General features: G+C 36.1%; 1 protein-coding gene across 35 annotated transcripts in view; it reads left to right on the forward strand.

The window, feature by feature from the left end:
• Window positions 1-19,464, forward strand: part of RIMS2 (regulating synaptic membrane exocytosis 2) — a 644,704-nt gene that overhangs the window by 142,206 nt on the left and 483,034 nt on the right. For 26 of the 35 annotated variants that reach the window (XM_066379295.1, XM_066379287.1, XM_066379300.1 and 23 more), the window contains one exon: window positions 5,652-5,663. The exons of the other annotated variants lie outside the window; for them this stretch is intronic. In XM_066379295.1, coding sequence (XP_066235392.1) covers window positions 5,652-5,663 — 12 coding nt within the window. The remainder of the gene's footprint in view (window positions 1-5,651; window positions 5,664-19,464) is intronic. 35 annotated transcript variants of the gene reach the window in all.

A 19,464-nucleotide genomic window follows, 5' to 3' on the forward strand; every position in this document is an offset into this window, starting at 1 on the left:
TATAAATGTAACAGATACTAATTTTTCTATCATGAATTATCTGATTCGAAGCACAATGAATTATGACTTTATAATGATTATAAATGAAAATGATGCTTAAGAATGTCCTTTACAAAATATAAGAATATCAGTGGATAAGAATGGAATGATAATATTGATGTGCTATTGTGAAACTGAGTCATTAACTATCATTTATATGTGCAGTTTTAGTGACTAATATTTAAATTATGCATTGAGAGATACAATAATTACTAGAGTATATATTTTTTCAATATTCTAGGCAGTTACTTTCTTTTGTAAAAATTTCAATTCACTGTGCTTACCTCCAAGTAAGTAGCTAGTGTGCTAGTGCAATATGCGACCATTCCTCTTATGTCAAAGACAAGCATATCATGTGAATTTTCTACTACATCCCAGTATATTGGAAAAAATTGAACATTGTTCAGGAAGATGGTGGCATACATTGAGAAAATTAAGAGAACTTGGTTTAGTGTCTTCCCTGGGATTGTGTGACTTTTGTTTGATGTGTCATACCATGTCTTAGTGCTTCTGTGTTAAAAATCTGTAAAATGAAAGCATCAATCTAACTGATTTGTAAGGGTTTTTTTTGTTGTTGTTGTTTACCATTTTATGATTTTCAAAGTAACATTGGATTACTCAGGCAGTTCTTTTTTTATTTCTTTTTATTTATTTTTTATTAAGTGAGAGGTAGGGAGGTTGAGTGATAGACTCCCGCATATGCCCCGACTGGGATCCACCTGGCAAGCCCCATTCAGGGCAATGCTGTTCCCATCTGGAGCTACTGCTCTGTTGCTCAGCAATCAGGCTTTTTCTGCACCTGAAGGAGGCCAGGGAGCCATCCTCAGCACCCAGGGCCAACTTCCTGGAACCATTTGAGCCATAGCTACAGGAGGAGGAAGAGAGACAGAGATAGAGAGAAAAGAGAGAGAAGGGGGAGGAATGGAGAAGCATATGGTTGCTTCTCCTGTGTGCTCTGACTGGAAATTGAACCCACACGCTGGGCTGATACCCTACTGCTGAGCCAACCAGCCAGGGCATGCAATTCTTGAAGTTCTGTAAAAGTATATTTATATAGCCAAATATTCTACCCCTTAAACATTTTTTAAAAAGTAATTGAGAAACTTCATTAATTCTTTGATGTTACTATGTCGAACATATTCTGTGTTAAGTTTGGTTTGTATCCCTTCCCACATTTTTATAACAAAGGAGTGTTGAGGGCACCACTATTTTAGAAAACTATATTTATAGGAATTTGAGGAATAGGTAAAGCAGGAAAACTTATCAGAATGATATAATTTACAGAAACATCATTAAGTAAGTGGTTTTATAAGGTAGATCCTCAGTATTAAGTCTTTAAACTGAATAACGTAGAATGTTTGAGAATATAATTAGAAAATAGTTGTAGAATTTAGGAGGAAGAAAGAAAGAATTGTCTCCCTTCACTGATGTCAGCCTCCCTAACAGTGAGGAATAATATAGTGACTCTGAGAAACAGCCTAACTTGTAGAATCTTGGGAAATTTTGTACCTCCTAACAAATATTAGCACTGTGTATCAATCTGCACATAAAGCAATACATTTTCACCATGTAAACTTCATGCCACATCAACACAAATTCTAGAATGAGATTAAGTTTAAATCTCGTCTTCAGCACTTACTAGTTGTATGAATTGTTTCTTTTTCTGTGATTAGAAATAATAGTAGTACCTATCTCACAGGCTATTGGTGAATATAAATAATTAATTTTATATAAAGCCCTTAGATGTGTACTTGACACACAGTGAGTGCTATAGAAGTGTTTTGCAATAATATTTATGGTATTAGATTTCTTTTACTTACTACATATGTCAGGTATCGTGTAAGATGCAATTATATATATCTTCTTATTCAATTAATGATATAGTATTTGTATATTGGGTTTGTGTAGTCCTTATTGCATACATAAACTGAGTCTGCCAAAATTAATATGTATATAAATTATATAAAGCGATTTTTTGTGTGTGACAGAGACAGAGAGAGAGAGAGACAGAGTAAGGGATAGATAGGACAGACAGACAGGAAGGGAGAGAGATGAGAAGCATCAATTCTTTGTTGTGGCATGTAAGTTGCTCACCAGTTGCTTTCCCATATGTGTTTTGATCGGGGGCTGCAGTAGAGCGAGTGACCCTTTGCTCAAGCCAGCGACCTTGGCTTCAAGCTAGTGACCATGAGGTCATGTCCATGATCCATGCTCAAGCCAGTGACCCCATGCTCAAGCCAGTGAGCCCACGCTTAAGCAAATGAGCTTGTGCTCAAGCCAGTGACCATGGAGTTTTGAACCTGGGTCCTCTGTGTCCCAGGCCAGTGCTCTATCCACTGTGCCACTGCCTGGCTATAGAAAGCAATTTTAATCTTTGAATTGAACCACTTAGTCTTCTATTTTTTTTCTTTTGGTTACATAAACTAAATGTAAAGCTGAAGGAAATATCCACATGATTCAGGTTGAAATTCACTTTTAAAGAAAGTGCATTTAAAATTTAAATTATCCATATGTTTAAAATAAATATATTTCTTCACACTAGATTATTATTTACATTTACATCTGATTTTAATTAGTCTTTGTCTTAAGTTCTCTGATAATATTTTATATTTAATCATTACCTTTGATTTTCAAACCACTCAAGTCCAATTTGCTTGTTTATACACTTAATATTTTTCCTAGAAATACAGTGAAATTTCTGAGTTAATTGTGTTACTGAACTCTGATTAGAAGATTTAGCCATCTTTTTGTTTTGAATTTCTTTTCTTCAAAAGGTTTGCCATTTCAAAGAGAAGAAACACTTTGATTAGGGTCATCATCCTCATTCTTCCTTTTACCTTTAATAATTTCATTGGGAGATTTTATTTAGTCTTTTACCTTCAAGTACTACAAATATGCTGATGACTTACAGATATTATTTCACTAGCCAGATTATTTTTGAGCTCCAGATCCACCCTATATAGCTGCTTATTGAAAATTTCTGTTTAATAAGTACCTCAAATTCACCTTATCTGCACCCGAATTCATTATTTTCCCCAAGTCCACTTCTCATGTTTTTTTATTTTCTAATCTCCCCAACCCTCCAGAGATGTCCTTTTAACATCCCAGATGCTTAAGCCAGATTCTGCAAGTACTTCTCTACTTCTTCCTCAATCAAGTCTTAAGGAGACTGACTTCTCAATATCTTCTAAATCATTTTTTTTTCTTTTGTATTTTTCCGAAGTTAGAAGCAGGGAGGCAGTCAGACAGACTCCCGCATGTGCCTGACCAGTATCAACCCATCATGCCCACTAGGGGGTGATGCTCTGCCCATCTGGGGCGTTGCTCCATCTGGGCCAGAGCCATTCTAGCGCCTGAGGTGAAGGCCATGGAGCCGTCCTCAGCACCCGGGCCAACTTTGCTCCAATGTGGAGCCTTGGCTGTGGGAGGTAAAGAGAGAGAGAGGAAGGAGAGGGAAAAGGTGGAGAAGCAGATGGGCGCTTCTCCTGTGTGCCCTGACTGGGAATCGAACCTCGGGCTTCCATATGCCAGGCCAATGCTCTACCACTGAGCCAACTGGCCAGGGCCTAAATCACTTCTTACCATTCCTCTTGCTACTACTATAGTTCATATCACTCTAACATTTGTTTCTTACCTGAAATATTGCAACAACTCTGTTTGTTCTCCTTACTTCCAGACTTGTCTTCTTCCAATTAGGTAGTACATTACAGCATAGTAAATACTCAAGAAATGATAGCTAATATTATGCCTTATTCTTAAATCATTGGTAGGTGTTTATTTTTCTTTTTATTGAAATATACTAAAGATATGATGGTAGTAATATTTCATGCAGATATTATAGCTAAGTTTCTTATGGATGTATATGTTATAGCCAAAACTGAACTTGTTTAATCTGTTAAGAAAGATTAACTACTAGCAAATTTATTAGTAATAACTTAAATTTTTAAAATTTTAAAATGTTTGCAATGTTTGTTATCTTGTGAAAGTGATATGCTTCTTAGATTTTGCCAGATATAATATAGTTAATCATGAAGACTTGACTCCCATTTATAATTTAGTTATTCCACGCTACTTGTATTCCAAACATACCAGTCTTGTTTGTGCTTTTTATATATGCCATATTCTTTTCATAAAATGTTCTCCCTCACTGGCCTTGCTGACATTCTCTTCATTATTCTTTAAAGCCCTGCTTACATCTCAGAAACCTCTTAATCCTTTCTCCAAATCCTGATATTTCCTCTTTTATTTGAGTTTCTATAATTCTTTGTTATTCCCTTGCTTTCAGAATATCTCTTTGTTCTGCAATGATTTATTTCTCTCTCATTTTGTTTAGTTCCTTGAGGGCTCTGTCTTACTCTTTTTTTTTTTTCACCTGAGGCATGTAGTGTAGGGCCTGATACATATATAATGAGTGCTCTGAAAATGATTTTTTTAGACTAAATTGTTGTCAATAGATACGTGCTTGACTGTGTACATAGCTTTTATATGATCTTTAGTTTTAACATTTGAACAAAGCAGTCATTAACACAGTAATGTGAAGAATGCAATCCTATCTCTTCTATGCAACATTCTATGTTTTAATAGGGTAGAATATAAAATACGGAACTATATACATGACACTGTGTCGAGAGCTTTTCATGCTGTTTTATTTAATTCTTTAAAAACCCTATAAAGTTTAGCAGAAAAGGAAGTAAAGGCTTCGAGAGCTTAAGGAAATGACACAAGCTATATAGCTAGGAGTATTGTTTAAAAGGTGGAAGTAAGACAGGACTATGTGATTACATCACAAGTATTATACTGTCACTCAGGTTTTAGAGAAACTGAACTTCAAGACACATGATTTTGAATTTTAATTTTCATAAGTTATTGTAATATATCAGGTCATTATTGTTATATTGTCACTTTTACTATAGTATCATTATATTTAACTAAAAAGAAATGTAGTAATTGAGTTTAATTTTATTATTTCTAAAATGTTCTTTTAGCCAAATCATGTATCTTATCATTTTACTTTCCACATTCATAATAATAATTTTTCTACATTTATAACATTGGGAAACTATAACCCCAAATTATCCATTTTAATCAGTAATATTTTATCTTAAATGAATTTTTTAATTAATTTTCTTGTTGGTTATTAGGAGACTCCTAAATTAATAGAACAGAGATGACTTTTAAGCTATGTACAGAATTTTGTTTACTTTTGCTAGTTTATGATGAAATTAATGATAAATAGTGATGTAGTGTTTTATTGTCTTTGTACATAAAACCTTTTTCCTTAATATTTTTCAGTTCTCTTTGAGTTAATTTGGTATTTAATTAAGATTTCATTTGTGGAAAGCATTCTCCTTTTTCTGATATTTGAGTATTTAATTGCTTTTAAAGATGTTATTCTAATTTATATATTTTAATATATTCTAGTATATAGCATGCTCTTAAATTTTTCCTCTTAAAATGTTTATATTTCTGTCAAAATATAATTAGATTTTTTCAGAATTTTCCTTTCGCTAACAAACTTTTAAAAATTCTTATTTATTTTAAGAATGGAATTAATGATTTTTTTTTTGTCTTTTCTGTCCTTTCTAACTTGCTTTCGTGGATATTCACACCAGGAGGACAAAGTGGTTAGAGTCTTTTTTCTGTCTAATATTATTATTTTCTTATTGTTGTTATTGCTAATTTTAATTTTATAGCTATATTTAATTTATATATTTTGAAGTGTTTTGTTACAGTTATAGTGCATGATAATCACTATCCTTATTAAGATACATTTTAAGCATGTTATCTGATTTTACTTAAAAACATTATATTGTAGATGAAAAATTGATTACTTTATTTGATTCTTAAGAGGCTTGTCTCTTTAGAATTTTGTATTTTTTAAGGAGCTCTTATATCATTCTTCATTGTGTTGAGTTCTTTTATAATGCTTTTCCTAGACTCATCATTGTATTGGCCAGAGTTTTTAAAAGAAGCTTCTGATTTAGTATAAAGAGTCAATATTTGTAATAGTGAATGAATTACAATAATATTAAACGTGGATTTTTCAAAGTACATATTTACAGTTGATTATATGTCTTTAATATGTTTTTATTTTCTTAATATGTGTTAGAAATTGGTAAAATGTCTGTCATATATCATCATATTAAATATTAGATGTAATTATAATTTAAAAATGCTTAGTATTAGAGAATTCAACTCTAGCCTAGGTTTTAATATTCTATCAATATATGCTCTTAGAGGTCTGATTGGATTTGGACATGCTCTAGAGATTGGTGACTTCTGAAAAAATAGATAAATAATATCTTTCTATTCTGATTTTTTTTGATGGTCCAACTAAATTTGGGGTCTTTTCAAGTTTTCCCAAATTTAAATTGGCATAAAACCTAAAGAGAACATTGTTTAGCTGAGATCTTTAAAAACCGTGAATTTTTTTTTTTTTGTCAGTAGGAACCTTTTTATTCTCTTCAATCTTCAGTTGCTAAGTTGAGGATGATGTGGGTGGTGGCAAATACTTATGTGTCTTTAGAATGAAAGCTTTGAGCAAAAGAAAAGATCTTCAGGGTTACTTGGTTCTTCGTTTTGTTTTTGTTTTACCTATAGGAAGTCTATCAAACTTTAAGGGAGTTGGAAGAGTAATTGCTGTAGTCATGTCCCAGACTCTGAGTCATCCTCAAATAGGGCAGCTGCTGCTCTAGAGAATCTACCAACCTTCTACTGGCCAACCTTCTACTGGCCAACCTTCCTAGATAACTCCCAAGTAGTGTAATTTAGGCAGTTTAAAGCCTTTAGAATCTCTAGCACTACTTTTGTGTCCAGAGTTAACACAGGATACATAGCGGCTTGATTAATGTCTGGAGCTTTATTTTATTTATTTATTTATTTATTTATTTTTTTTTTTTTCCTGAAGCTGGAAACGGGGAAAGACAGACTCCCGCATGCGCCCGACCGGGGATCCACCCGGCACGCCCACCAGGGGCGATGCTCTGCCCACCAGGGGGCGATGCCCTGCCCCTCCGGGGCATGGCTCTGCCGCGACCAGAGCCACTCTAGCGCCTGGGGCAGAGGCCAAGGAGCCATCCCCAGTGCCTGGGCCATCCCTACTCCAATGGAGCCTTGGCTGCGGGAGGGGAAAAGAGAGACAGAGAGGAAGGAGGGGGAGGGTTGGAGAAGCAAATGGGCGCTTTTCCTATGTGCCCTGGCCGGGAATCGAACCCAGGTCGCCCGCACGCCAGGCCGACGCTCTACCGCTGAGCCAACCAGCCAGGGCTGGAGCTTTATTTTTTTTAATTGAATTCATTGGGGGTGATATTGGTTAATAAAATTATATAGGTTTCAGGTATGTAATTCTGTAATACATCATCTGTATATTGTATTGTATGTTCACCACCCCAAGTCAAGTCTCCTTCTTTTATCATTATTGTCTATAGTTTTTATATTGAATTCTGACACTAATTCTAGATCTTAGGTACTTAATAACTCAACTATGATTTTCATTTACTGACAGAATTTTGTAATATAACAGTCTGTGTTTTAAACTAAGGATTGACTAACAGATAAAAGTACATGAATTTTATGTGGATTTGGAACATTGCAAATAAAGTTCAACAGACCTTTTTGTGACACTCTTTATGCAGTACTGTTCAATAGAGCTTTCTACAATGATGAAAATATTTTATATCTTCATTTAATTCAGTAAGCTGTAGTCACATGTAGCTGTTGAACACTTCAAATGTGACTAGCGTAACTGAGTTTGAATTTTTAGTTTAATTTAATTTTAATTAATTTAAATTTAAATAGCCATCTGTGGCCGACGAAAGGTCAAGCCTGTAGAACAGACATTCCATGATTAGTCAACCCCTAAAGCAATACCTTGCTCTTGTACAAGCAGTCTGTTGTGCATACTGGCAGTGGAAATGAAAGCTGTACAGAATGCGAGAAAGATACATTTGCCAGTGCCAGTCCCTTATATAGCCAAGGAGGCTGATGGACAAGGGACTTCTTCTCAAAGGGCAGAATCAGGGAATATGAATGACAGCAGTCAAGGAAGAACCTCCTAAATAGCTGACTCTAAGGCTGACAGGATAGCCAAGGAAATGAAGCCATTGTTCATGTAGGGATTATTATGTGCTGTGGACTGTTGACCATTATATACTTCTCATTCTTCCTGTTTCTGAATGAGAGTTTTTGTTTCATTCTCTATCATTGTGTATTGGGTGTGTTGGGAACATATAATATGTCTTTTAGTATATAGGATCTCAGTGATTCACACTCAACTATGATGAAAAGACTTGCTCTACATCAGAGATCCTGGATTCAGCACAAGATTTTTTAACTGAGACTGAGATTATCTCCTTTGGGAGGGGTGAATGTGTTATATGAAAAATATATGTACAGAATGTTGAGTAGTTGAAAGAGCCAACTGTTCTAGACTCTGCTCAATGACTATCCTAGCAGACATTTTCAGCTTCTCTCTTACAGTCTCCAATAGAGGACTTGAAAATGAAATTTTTTTTAGCTTTCCTTGCGATTAAAATGGCTGTGTGACACAGTTCTAGCAAATGAGATGAAGAAAATTTATAAGGGCTTCTCAGAAGTCATGATAAAAAATAAAGAAGATGTAGCTGGAACCACGTTTTAATGCAAAAGTGATATCTTGAACTTCACAGGCCATTTGAGAGTGAGTCATTAATCTTGGCATTGTAGAGCCGCTACTACTAGTTCAACACCATCAAATTCCTTCCCCAATACAAGAAAAAAAAATACCCAACTCAATTTGTTTCTGCCATTAGTAGTCATATTTTTTGTTACTTATTGTCAAAAGTATTTAATAGAAACATTAGTGGATTTGCAATGTGTGCCAGGGAAATGAAACAAACATCTAGAGTTGTTCTTTAGAAATTTAGAAGTAAAGATGTGCATATTGATCATTGCCCTGATACTCTGCAATCTGCTGTTGCCTATATATAATGTTTGAAGAATTAGGATCACTTAACACATCTGCTCATATATTTTGTGTAAATTAATTCAGGTTGCAAACTATAAATTAATATGAACTTGTTGAATGTTTTAGGATGGGAGGAGCAAATAAGTAAACTAAACTTCCATGGCAAATTATTTGCCATAATTTAAGACATATATCTAACCATTTGTCTTTAAGTAAATACTGACCTACTCATGTCTAGTGAGAGCATAATGGAAATATAGTTTTGGGACAAAATAATGCTTATTTCACTGTCTAGAGAGACAGTCTGCTTATATAAAGATCACTCTAATGAGGATCTAAAATTATCTTTTTTTTTCTCTCTTTACAATAGTATTAGTTCTCTTATCCAGTATTTCTTGAGATAATAATAAATAAAAATTTCAGGTTATTGACATTTATTGTAAAAAATAATGTTTCTAATGGAATGTTGTTGAAATAAAGGGTGTGGAACGACGATAAGTGTCCTGTAGTATCTCTCACAATTCAGCAGCATAACGATGATCTGTTGGGTTGTAGCTGAAGCTATGATATTCAGAGCAACGTGCTCTTTGTTATCACCTCAATCTGATGCTTTTTCTGATTTAAGCACATTATCCAGGCTTTCATACCCTGTGTTTATTTGCCTGCCCGTTGTTATTCTCATATGGGGTTGCAATTTAGCATATAATTTAAAAGATTTTTTTAAGTTACAGTATTTTTGGTTGTTCCATTTAATCTAGGCAATAGCTGTGTGGAGTATATTCCTGTAAATACTGTCTTAACAGTAGTAAATTAATTTAATTGCTTTTGCATTTTGATTTAATCATATAATAACTTTTGTATGACCTTAATAAAATTGTTCTTGAAACTGAATATGCAGCTCTGTCAGGGCTGAATCTTATAATAAAATCACAAGTTTAACTACTACTACTACTAATATTCTGCCTCTTTTATGATAAGCCTGACAGAAGACCAGAATTCTTACACTGTTTGCTAGGAAGATTATATAAGCATCCAAAGTTTTTCACTAGCAATATAGAAGTATTTTAAATATATTGGATGTATTATTTAAACAACATATCATCCAACAAGAATATAGAAAATAAATACATCTAGAAGGCAGGAAGAGTTTTGAGTAAATCAAAAGACAGAGGAGGCCCTGGCCGGTTGGCTCAGCGGTGGAGCGTCGGCCTGGCATGCGGGGGACCCGGGTTTGATTCCCGGCCGAGGCACACAGGAGAGGTGCCCATTTGCTTCTCCACCCCCCCCCCTCCTTCCTCTCTGTCTCTCTCTTCCCCTCCTGCAGCCAAGGCTCCATTGGAGCAAGGATGGCCCGGGCGCTGGGGATGGCTCCTTGGCCTCTGCCCCAGGCGCTGGAGTGGCTCTGGTCGCGGCGGAGCAACGCCCCGGAGGGGCAGAGCATCGCCCCCTGGTGAGCAGAGCGTCGTCCCTGGTGGGCGTGCCGGGTGGATCCCGGTTGGGCGCATGCGGGAGTCTGTCTGTCTCTCCCCGTTTCCAGCTTCAGGAAAAAAAAAAAAAAAAAAAAAAAAGACAGAGGAATTCTGAATATTTGTTTGAATATATTATTCATTATAAGGTTAGTGAATAAATTTTATCACACATACTACTAATATCCCAGGGGTTCATTTTTATTTTTCTTTTATTTGTTTACTGATATGTAAGAATGTTTAATTGTCTTGTAGTCAAATTTATCAATCTTTATTGCATCTGGATTTTATGTCACACATAGTAAAACCTTCTTTGCTCCAAGATTCCAAGAACAAAATCTCTCATATTCCATCATGGCTTTCTTTGAGGAGTGGGATGGGGTGAAGAAAGTATTCATTTTTTTTATGTATTTAAGACAATATTCAGAATTTATTTTTGTGTATGTTATACAGTGTGAATCCAACTTTTTTCACATTTTTAAAATTAATTTTAATTTATTGTGTTAACATGGATTCAAGTGTCCAAATCAATATAATTTCCTCACCCCCACGTTCTTGTCCCTCATTATACCCCTTTTGCCCCCCTCCCCCTAATCACCTGCCTCCTTCCTTCTGGGATTTGTATCTGTGTGTTATGTGTGTGTGTGTGTGTGTGTGTGTGTGTGTGTGTGTATATATATATATATATATATATATAATTTCACTGATCCCTTCACCTTCTTTGATGCCAACCCCTCATCCTTCCCGCTGACAGCTGTCCCTCTGGTTCCTGTGACCCTGCCTCTGTGCCTCTAATTTGTTCCTGAGTTCACTTGGTTCATTAGATTCCATATATAAGCGTGATCATATGATATTTGTCTTTATCTGCCTGGCTTATTTCTTTTAGCTTAATCTCCAGGTCCATCCATGCCATCGCAAAAGGTAAAAATCTCCATCTTTTTCAAGGCTGCATAGTATTCCATTGAGTATATGTACCACAGCTTTTTAATCCACTTGTCCATTGGCAGACAGTTGGGCTGTTTCCAGATCTTGGCTATTGTAAACAATGCTGCCATGAACATGGGCATGCATATCTTCTTTTGAATCAGTGATTGGTATTCTTAGGATGTATTCCTAAAAGTGGGATAGCTGGGTCAAAAGGCAGTTCCATTTTTAATTTTTTGAGGAAACTCCATACTGTTGTCCATAGTGGCTGCATCAGTCTGCATTCCCACCAGCAGTGCAGGAGGGTTCCCGTTTCTCCACATCCTCACCAGCACTTATTCTGTGTTGATTTGTTAATGAGCGCCATTCTGACAGGTGTGAGGTAGTATATCATTGTAGTTTTAATTGGCATTTCTTTGATGATTAATGACATTAAACATATTTTCATATGCCTATTGGCCATCTGTTTGTCTTCTTTGGAGAAGTGTCTATTCAGTTCTTTTGCTCATTTCTTAATTGGATTGTTTACCTTTCTGGTGTTGAGTTTTAGAAGTTCTTTATAAATTTTAGTCATTAACCCTAATCAGACATCCTGGCGAATATGTTCTCCCATTGTGTGGGTTTTCTTTTTATTTTGTTCATGGTGTCTTTTGCTGTTTAAAAGCTTTTTAGTTTTATATAGTCCCATTTGTTTATTTTGTCCTTTATTTCACTTGTCCATGGAGATAAATCGGCAAAAATATTGCTACAAGAGATATTGGAGAGTTTACTGCCTATGTTTTCTTCCAAGATGTTTATGGTTTTGTGACTTACATTTAAGTCTTTTATCCATTTTGAGTTTATTTTTGTGAATGGTGTAAGTTGGTGGTCTAGTTTCTTTTTTTTTTTTGCATGTACCTGTCCAATTTTCCCAACATAATTTATTAAAGAGACTGTCTTTACTCCACTGTATGCTCTTACCTCCTTTGTCAAATATCTATTGACCATAATGGCATCTGTATACCTGTTCTTATGCCAGTGCCAAGCTGTTTTTATTGCTATGGCCTTGTAGTATAACTTGATATCAGGAAGTGTAATACCTCCTACTTTATTCTTCATTTTCAAGATTGCTGAGGCTGTTTGTGTTCTTTTTGGTTACATATAAATTTTTGGAATATTTGTTTAGTATTTTTGAAGTATGCCATTGGTATTTTAATAGGAATTGCACTGAATTTATAGATTGCTTTGGGTACTATAGACATTTTAATGATGTTTTTCTTCTATCCATGAATATGATACATGTTTCCACTTGTTTGTATCTTCTTTGATTTCTTTTTTTAATGTCTTATAATTTTCCAAGTACAAGTCTTTTACCTCTTTGGCTAAATTTTCTCCTAGGTATATTATTTTTTCTGTTGGCAATAGTGAAGGGGATTGTTTCCTTAATTTCTTTTTCAGACAGTTTGTTGTTGGTGTATTGAAATGGCACTGGTTTGTGAATATTATTTTTATATTCTGCCACCTTGTCAAATTCATTTATCAGGTCTAGTAGTTTTTTGACTGAGACTTGAGGTTTTTCTATGTACAGTATCATGTCACCAGCAAATAATGATAGTTTTACTTCTTTTTTTCCAATTTGGATGCCTTTTATTTCTTCTTCTTGTCTGATTGCTGTAGCTTGGACTTCCAGAACTCTTGTTGAATAAGAGTGGTGAAAGTGAACAGCCCTGCCTTGTTCCTGATCTTAAGGAGATTGCTTTTAATTTTTGCATTTGAGTATGATGTTGTCTGTCAGTTTGTCATAGATGGTCTTTATCATGTTGAGGTATGTTCCCAGTATTCCCACTTTGCTGAGAGTTTTGATCATAAATGGGTGCTGGATTTTATCAAGTGCTTTTTCTGCATCTATTGATATAATTGTGTGATTTTTATCCTTTCTTGAATCACATTGATTGATTTGTGGATATTGTACCAGTCTTGCCTCCCTGGAATATATCTCACTTGATCATGATGTATGACTTTTCTAATTATTGGTGGATCTGTTTTGTTAATATTTTGTTGAGAATTTTAGCATCTGTGTTCATCAGGGATATTAGCCTATAGTTTTCTTTCTTTGTAGTGTCTTTACCTGATTTTGGAATGAGGATGATGCTTGCCTCATAAAAGGAGCTTGGAAGTCTTCCCTCCTCTTGAATTTTTTGAAATAACTTGAGAATGACAGGTGTTAGTTATTCTTTGAATATTGGGTAAAATTTGCCTATGAAGCCATCTGGCCCAGTATTTTGGTTTGTTGGGAGTTTTTTTCAATTTCATTTGTTGTAATTGGTCTGTTTAGGTTTTCTGATTCTTCCAGGTTGAGTTTTGGAAGATTGTATGTTTCTAGGAATTTATCCATTTCACCTAGGTTGTCCAATTGTTTGGCATATAGATCTTCATAGTATTTTTTTTTACAATCCTTTTTATTTCTGTGATGTCTTTTGTTTCTTCATTTTCATTTCTAATTTTATTTATTTGAGTCTTTTCTCTTTTTTTTTTTCTGATGAGTCTGGTTAAAGGTTTGTTAATATTGTTTTCCTTTTCAAAGAACCAGCTCTTAGTTTCAGTGATTTTTTGTATTGTTTTCTTAGACTCTTATGTCACTTATTTTCATTCTGATCTCCAACTTTTTTCATATTGTTAACCATTTGTCATAATGCTATTTATTGAGTAATTCATTTTTTATTCACTAATGTTCAGAGCCATATTTTTTTCACATGTGGCATTCTCGTTAAGCATTACAGTCCATTTATGGTCTCTTTAATCTGCATGTTGATTTTTCTCTTCTTGAGCCAGTACCAAGTACCAGTATGTAGTTTAGTGACTGTACCTTTTTATTATGTGTTACTGGTGGCACATTAGGGAGTGATGGTGGGAGTAGGCCACCCTGGCAACAGACACTATAGTAGCATGTATGTTGTCTGTAGAGAATATTTTTTATAAAACAAACTAAAGGTTGGTTTGCTTATTATTATCTTCATATGCAGGCAATTCTATTTTTTTTTTAAAGTGAGAGGTGGGGAGCTAGATTACTGCATGTGCCAGAATGGGCTCTACCCAGCACCCCTACCTGGTCTGGCGCTTGGACCAAATGAGCCACTGGCTGCGAGAGGGGAAGAGATAAAAAGGGGAGAGGGAGGGAAAGAAAGCAGGTGGTTGCTTCTCACATGTGCCCTGACTGGTGATCGAACCTGGGATGTCTGCATGCTGGGCTAGCGCTCTATCTGCTGAGCCAACTCACCAGGGCCGATATGTAGGTAATTCTAAACCATTTGATGATAAAATACTCCACCCCCACTGAGGCAGAATATATCAGTTTATATCACTGGAATGTAGTTTCCTCATAATTTGCTCTTTTTTTTCTTTTCAAATTATTTTCTGGCTATTCTTTTTTATTTTCTTTTTAAGAAAAGTTGAAGTGTAACTTACAGTAAAATGCAGAGGATTTAAGTATAGTTTGATGAGTTTTAAAATATATGTATATTTCCAAGTAATTAATCATCACCCTGTTAAACCATATATTGTTATCGTAATTGTAGGAAGTTCACTTATGCGCTTTTTCTGTCAGTTCTTCACCCTCCTCTTCCAAGAGGCAGTCACCCTAATGACTTCTGTTATCACAAGATAATTTTGCCTGTTCTTGAACTTCACATAATTAGAGTCATATTGTATGTATTATATGTACTGTCTTCTCTGAATTCAAAATCTTTATCAGTAGTTTATTACTTTTTATTCCTTACATAACTATATTGTAATATAACACAATTGTTTATTCACTTTATGTTGCAAGACATGTGGATTTCTTACTTTTCTTTCTTTTTCTTTTTTGTATATGATAAATAAAGTTGCTGTGAACATTTGGGTTACAGGTCTCTTAATGGGCACATATTTTATTTCTCTTTAATAAAACAGGAAGTTAGGTAGGTATGTGTTTAACTTTTATTACAAACAATTTTCTAAAGTTCTTGTGCAATTTTATTTATTAATTTATTCTTTTTTTCCTTGATTTGAGAGAGAGAGGGAAAGAGAGAGTGAAACTCATTGTTTCATTTGGTAGTTGCACGTAGCTGTGTACTCATTGAATTTTTTCTCCTAAATGCCTTGACTGGGGGTTCAAACACACAACCTCTGGTGTTCTGGGTTGATGCTTTGCCCACTGAGCCACGTAGACAGGGCCAATTCATGTACAATTTGATATTTTCATAAGCAGTATGAATGTTCGGGTTGCTCTACAACCTCACCAACGCTTGGTGTTGTCAGTCTTTTTATTTAAGTTATTCTAATGAGTGTGAAGAGGTTTGGTTTTTATTTCCATTTCCCCAGAGACTAGTGATATTAAGAATCATTAGTGTCTTTAACCATACATATTTCTTTTGTGAAATCTCTGCTTAAATGTTTGCTAATTTAAAATTTTTGTTTTTCTCTTTTTATTATTGACTTGCAGGAGTTTACCCTGTATATATTCTGAATGCAAATGTCACATTAGTGTATTAAGATTTTCTCACAGTCTGTTGCTTGCTCTTTTATTTTTTGTTGTTTTATTCCATTGATTTGAGAGAGAGAGAGAGAGAGAGAGAGAGAGAAGCATCACCCCATTATTCCACTTAGTTCCATTTAGTTGTGCACTCATTGATTGCTTTTTGTATGTGCCCTGATCCGGCATGGAACCCATGACCCTGGTGTGCCAGGACTGGCACTCTACCCACTGAGCCACATGGCCAGGGCCATCTTTTCATTTCTTAATGAGATATTTTGGAGATCAGAAAATTTAAATTTGATGAAGTACAATTCATTGACTTTTTCTTTTCTAGTTGATGCTTTTGTAGCCTACAGTGTCTTTGGTTACCCCAAAGTTGCAAAGATGTTATCTTTGCCATACTTGCTTTTTTTTTTTTCTTCTATATGTTAGAATCAGTTTGTTTAGTCCTAAATAAATTATGTAGGCATTTTTTAAATTGGATCACATTTTTATTTTTTTTAAATATTTTTATTTTTATTTTTTTTTGTTTTTGTATTTTTCTGAAGCTGGAAACAGGGAGGCAGTCAGACAGACTCCCACATGCACCCGACCGGGATCCACCCGGCATGCCCACCAGGGGGCAATGCTCTGCCCCTCTGGGGCTTCGCTCTGCTGCATCCAGAGCCACTCCAGCGCCTGAGGCAGAGGCCACAGAGCCATCCTCAGTGCCCAGGCCATCTTTGTTCCAATGGAGCCTCTGCTGCGGGAGGGGAAGAGAGAGACAGAGAGGAAGGAGAGGGGGAGGGGCGGAGAAGCAGATGGGAGCCTCTCCTGTGTGCCCTGGCCAAGAATCGAACCTAGGACTCCCGCACACCAGGCCGACGCTCTACCACTGAGCCAACCGGCAGGGCCTCTTTTTAAAATTTTTTTTAAAGCTTAGTTTTTTGTTGTTGTTTTTTGTGTTTATTTATTTATTCATTTTTTAGAGAGGAGAGGGAGAGACAGAGAGAGAGAGAGAGAGAGAGGAGAGACAGAGAGAGAGAAGGGGGGGAGGAGCTGGAAGCATCAACTCCCATGTGCCTTGACCAGGCAAGCCCAGGGTTTCGAACCGGCGACCTCAGCATTTCCAGGTCGACGCTTTATCCACTGTGCCACCACAGGTCAGGCCTCTTTTTTTTATTTTTAAGATTTATTTTTTTATATATTGATTTTTAGAGAGAGGAGAGAGACAGAAAGAGAGGAGAGTAGCAGGAAGCATCAACTCGTAATAGTTGCTTCCCCTATGTGCTTTGACCGGGCAAGCCTGGGGTTTCAAACCGGCAGCCTCAGTGTTCCAGGTTGACATTTTATCCTCTGTACCACCATAGGTTAGGCTGCATCATATAAAAAAATTTTTTTTATTTATTCAGTGAGGGTATGGGAGGCAGAGAGACTGTGATCCACCCGGAAAGCCCACTAGGGGGTGATGCTCTTCCCATATGGGGTGTTGCTCTGCCCATCTGGGGCGTTGCTTCATTGCTCAGCAACCAAGGTCTTCTTAGTACCTGAGGTGGAAGCCATGGAGCCATCCTCAGCACTGGAGGCCAACTTGTTTCAGTTGAGCCATGGCTGCAGGAAAGAAAGAGGGAGAGAAAGAGAGAGAAGTTAGAGGGGGAGGATTAGAGAAGCAGATGAGTGCTTCTCCTGTGTGCCCTGACTGGGAATTGAACTAGGACATCCACATGTCAGGCTGAAGCTCTACCACTGAGCCAACTTGTCAGGGCCAACGGATCACATTTAATTATGGAAAAATTTGGGAGGAATTGTTATTTAATGATACTGCATCTTCTTACTCAGAATTAGAATATGGTTTTTGATGTACTTATCTTTTATTTCCTTCAGTAGCATTATATATATTAATTTAGCATACTTCTCAATAATAATTTATTTTAAAATTATAAGGGAAATGTTTAATTACTTTTTCTACTTACTTTTTCTATAGAAATATATTAATTTGTGTATGTTAATATTGTATGCAGCCACCTTTCTAAATTATATTGTTTATTAGAGTTTTTCAGTTGTTTCTTTTGTACTTGAAGTGTATCAATCCACATGACCTGAAAAAAATAATTTACATCCTCCTTTATTATTTATTTTTTCTGTTTAGTTGCATTGGCTACAACCTTCAGAACAATCTGAAGTTAAAATATATTCACTTGTATAATGAAAATAATGGATGGTCATTTTGTTGTATATTTAAATATTTTACAATTGTATAATTACTTTCAGATTTTTCCCACTGCCTCACGCAAACTTGTTTTCCATTTCTGTTACAGATTTTCTCAGTTTTGTTTAGAGGTTTTTTGATATACCAATTTTCTAGTTTATGATCTTTAATAGTTCTAAATGATCCAATTCTCTTGTTTTGTTATCGTTTTGTCAGCTTCAATTTTAAGGACCGTCACTGAGACATGTTAGTTAACATGAATTTGGCCACTAAATGGAGGAAGTGGTCAAGATAGAGTTGAAGTAGCCTGACCTGTGGTGGCGCAGTGGATAAAACATCGACCTGGAAATGCTGAGGTCGCCGGTTCGAAGCCCTGGACTTGCCTGGTCAAGGCACATATGGGAGTTGATGCTTCCAGCCCCCCCCCCCTTCTCTCTCTCTGTCTCTCCCTCTCCTCTCTAAAAATAAATAAATAAATAAATAAATAAATAAATAAATAAATAAATAAATAAATAAAACACTCCCTAAAAAAAATAAAGATAGAGTTGAAGTATGGGGACAAAAAGGCAGGTGAGTTTTTAAAACTGATGTATAAATAAATCACATAGAGACAAAGGAAGACAATGGAAAAAGAAAAAATATTTTTTTACTGGTTTTCTGGTTTTTACCTTTCTTTAGGTTATTTTCTTGATCTATTGATATTACCACAATTTTTCTCCTTTAATCTATTGTCTAGTAAATCAGATTTTTTTTTTTTTTTTTTTTTTTTTAGTTTTAGTTTTAGTGAGAGGAGGGGAGGCAGAGAGACAGACTCCCACTCCCACATGCTCCTGGACCCGGGATTCACCCAGCAAGCTTATTGGGGGCAATGCTCTGCCCATCTGGGGCCGTTTGCTCTATTGCAATCAGAGCCATTTTTTGCACCTGAGGTGGAGGCCATGGAACCATCCTCAGCATCATAGGCCACCTTGCTTGAGCCAGTCGAGCCATGACTGTGGGGGGAGGGGAGCTGAGAAGGAAAAGGGGGAGAGGTGGAGAAGCAAATGGTCACTTCTTATGTGTATCCTAATGGGGAATCAAACCTGGGACATCCACCCACCTGGCTGACGCTCTACCACTGAGCCAACTGACTAGGGCCTTGAATCTTTGATTTACATAAACAACTTTGTGTCTTTAGAATAAAACTCACTTGGTTATATGATATGATATTCTTTTTTTTTTTTTTTTTGTATTTTTCTGAAGTTGGAAACGGGGAAGCAGTCAGACAGACTCCCGCATGAGCCCAACCGGGATCCACCCAGCATGTCCAGCAGGGGGCGATGCTCTGCCCATCTGGGGTGTCGCTCTGTTGCAACCAGAGTCATTCTAGCACCGGAGGCAGAGGCCATAGAGCCATCCTCAGCTCCCGGGC

The sequence above is a fragment of the Saccopteryx leptura genome, chromosome 3, assembly GCF_036850995.1.
Source record: "Saccopteryx leptura isolate mSacLep1 chromosome 3, mSacLep1_pri_phased_curated, whole genome shotgun sequence".
NCBI lineage: Eukaryota > Metazoa > Chordata > Mammalia > Chiroptera > Emballonuridae > Saccopteryx > Saccopteryx leptura.